This window comes from Raphanus sativus, unplaced genomic scaffold, assembly GCF_000801105.2.
Source record: "Raphanus sativus cultivar WK10039 unplaced genomic scaffold, ASM80110v3 Scaffold0172, whole genome shotgun sequence".
Taxonomy (NCBI): domain Eukaryota; kingdom Viridiplantae; phylum Streptophyta; class Magnoliopsida; order Brassicales; family Brassicaceae; genus Raphanus; species Raphanus sativus.
The window spans coordinates 1-3193 of record NW_026615492.1 but is presented as its reverse complement, the minus strand read 5'-3'; the positions used below and the strand labels follow the sequence as shown (position 1 = coordinate 3193).

The 3193-nt window shown below is 43.0% G+C and overlaps 1 protein-coding gene and 1 pseudogene across 1 annotated transcript; one reads left to right on the top strand and one right to left on the bottom strand.

The window, feature by feature from the left end:
- Positions 1 to 421: 421 nt before the first annotated feature.
- Positions 422 to 1773, top strand: LOC108863429 (protein ALTERED XYLOGLUCAN 9). Its single transcript, XM_018637850.2, is given in 5 exon segments — positions 422 to 670; positions 673 to 789; positions 792 to 908; positions 911 to 1219; positions 1222 to 1773. Coding segments are annotated over 5 exon segments (1062 nt in total). The 5' UTR covers positions 422 to 579; the 3' UTR covers positions 1650 to 1773.
- A 102-nt stretch (positions 1774 to 1875) lies between these two features.
- Positions 1876 to 3187, bottom strand: LOC130501353 (expansin-A13-like; annotated as a pseudogene).
- Positions 3188 to 3193: the final 6 nt, after the last annotated feature.

The window sequence follows — 3193 nt, the reverse complement described above, 5'->3', positions numbered from 1 at the left end:
TATCGATTTGTGTTATATTTAATACTAACCCAACTTGGGACCGACAAAATTTATTAATTTATAGATTATTAATTTATATAGGTTCTACCGTACATCTCAAAAAACATTTTGGGCTAGCACAGCAAAAGGCCCTGAAGCTTATTAAGATATCTAATAATTTTATACCAATTAGGCTCAGGGGCTCTATCGTCATTTCAAAACGTTATAAAGCGATCACGTGAGATCAAGCGCATTGCGCACGTTAGAATCATCTTTAATCTCACGGCTAAGATGAGCTGAACAATGTCCGAGATCTTACAAAAATGGAAACTTAAAAGCAAAAAAAAAAAAAAAAAAGAAGAAGAAACCTACGGTTGTTCTGTTCCTTTCAATTTCACCAAGCTTTCATCTTTGCCTTCAATTCTATTTTCAATTCCTGATTGAATCTCTCCACCAAACCTAAAACTCGTAGCCCCTCCCCTATCTTTTTTAATCACAGAAAAAAAAAATTCGAAAAAAAAATCTATACTTTATGATGATCTAAAAGATCTAATCTCAGATGTGTCTGAAACCTCCTTCGATCGAAGAAGAAGAAGACAGATGCTAGGAGCGATTCACTTCGGAGTATTAGCAGCCTGTTTCGTCCTCTTCGTCCCCATGGCTATGGCCGGCTGGCACCTAAGCAGGCACAAGCTCTCTTCTTCAGCGGCGCTCTCTTCATCTCCCTCGCCGTCTGCGTCCACCTCACCCCTTACTTCCCTTCCGTCTCCGACATCGTCGCCTCCGTATCCTCCGTCGTCGTCTACGACCACGCGTCTCGTGCATCAACGAGGTGAATCAGATCGTCTGGGACGTCAAGCCGAGACCTAGAAACAACAGCAGCAACGGCTCGAGCTCGAACTTGGGTTGGGATTGGGTGAAATCGAGAAAGTTCTGAGCTGCGAGTTTCAGAAGCTTGATAAGTTCGATGTCTCTGAGCTTCTGAACGGATCTTGGGTGGTTGTGGCTGGAGACTCGCAGGCGAGGTTCGTGGCGTTGTCTTTGTTGAATCTTGTTTTAGGTTCGGGCTCCGAAGCTATGGGTTCGGTTAGAGAGGAGCTTTTCAAGAGGCATAGCGATTACAGCGTCGTGGTTAAGGAGATTGGGATGAATCTGGACTTCGTGTGGGCTCCTTACGAGAAAGATCTCGACGATCTCGTCGTCTCTTACAAGAAGAGGAGCAAGTTCCCTGACGTGGTGATCATGGAAGCGGGTTGTGGCATATGCTCCACGTCAACAACGCTTCTGATTTCGGGTTTAGGTTGAAGGAGCTGAGGAGTCATGTTGAGTCTTTAGTGCCAGTGACGACGAAAGGCGGGTCGGTTTCGGGGAGGTCTATGCATATGTTCTGGATAGGGATGCCGGTTTTGATTAATGGTATGTTGAATAGTGAGGAGAAGAAGGAGAAGATGAGTGATACGGTGTGGCATGAGTATGATAGGACGTTAGGGGAGAGTAAGATATTGCGACAGATGGGAGGTCCGCTTATATTGCTTGATGTGCAGTCTTTTACTTGGAACTGTGGACCGCAGTGTACGCTCGATGGGATGCATTATGACTCTGCGGTGTATGATGCTGCTGTTCATGTAATGCTTAACGCGTTGCTTATCGAATCTCATCAAACCTTATGAGAGAGAGGTCTATGATTGATGATGATACAGGTTTTTTTTTCTTTTCTTTTTTTTTTAATTGTTTGGAGTTTTCTTTGTAGGGAGAAATGGGATGTGTTCATAGGAGTTATTTTTTTTTACAACACACGATGATCCTTTTGGTCTAAATGATCTAAGTGAACTTTTACATTCTTGGCTATAGGTTTTTTTATAATGCACTCTTTTATGGTTTTTTTGGTAACCCATTGCTTTAAGCATTTGAGAGTAATAATGTAAACAACAAAATAGATACAATAGTGATGTTTGTGTGATCACTACTCTTCTTAGACCATCAAAAAATTCATCACCAGTAACAAAAAAGAATCACGAGACATCCTCTGTGTCTTACGGAGTCTCGAATTGTTTGCCTTCGAAGGTTTGTCCGTAATCCCAGTTTCTAGGAGCGACGTTGTAAGCTGTGACTGTTGATTTGTCACTAGAAGTCACTTCAAACGAGAGAGCTTGGTTCTTGAGATCAGCGTTGATATGCCAGTTCTGTCCCCAGTTACGACCCATTGGTAACCACCGGTTCTCGACCCTTTGATCTTCACAGCGGATATATCGCCGGAACCCGCAACATTGGTGATCAGACCGAACGAAAATGCCTCCACCATCTACTGTAAACCTGATGCTCCCTTCCCTTCTACAGTTTTATCCTGTTTTGGCAAAAACCAGCCACAATGGTTACATGATCTGTAAACTCTTAGCAGTCACAAAACACTCCACAAACCAATGAATCATAATAATTAACCGGAAAATTAGTGATTGCCTGGTTTCAATAAGCAATCAGTTTCATTCTATCATTGATTCCCATTCTCTTCCTAGCAATTTAAATGTGAGCAGGCCTATCACACTACACATGACATGCAGATGCTCTACAGCTTTGTTACAAATATACAACTAATCCAAACACATTTATATATCATAGTTGAATCTTCTTACGCACTAGTCTACTCTGTTTAATTAAGCTAGAAACGATCAACGGTCAGGGATAATACAGTAATTTTGCTACGTTCAAGACAGCATGTAGGGCAAACTCAGCTCACATAAAGCACAGAGATGTCGAAGAAAAAGGCAAACGCATCTCATCATTGCTTGAATGAATTGTTTAAAAAAAATTCAAATTAAAAAGAGGCCAAAAGAAGAACTGCGTTCCCACTACGCAAACGCATTTCTAATTAGAAACGCGAATGACGTTGAGATTTCGATGAACGCACTTCGATATGGACGGGCATGTTTGCCAGCTTTCCAATAGCGATCTTCTAAACGCTTCGATCGGCAAAACGAAGTGTTTGTTCGAGGGTTACAGTGACCACCACCGTCGGGATCAAACCCGTAATTAGGAGCGCAGAAGTTCGTGGCGGTGAGGATGATGGAAGTCCCAGGGATACAAGCGGAGATCATCCACACATCTGAGCTCGAAACAGGCGCCGCAGATCTGACCGCGCTCGAACAGAGTCTCGCTCAGACCAAACCGTGGCCATACCGTATCCAGATTTGACGAGATCTCCGTATCCGCACGCACC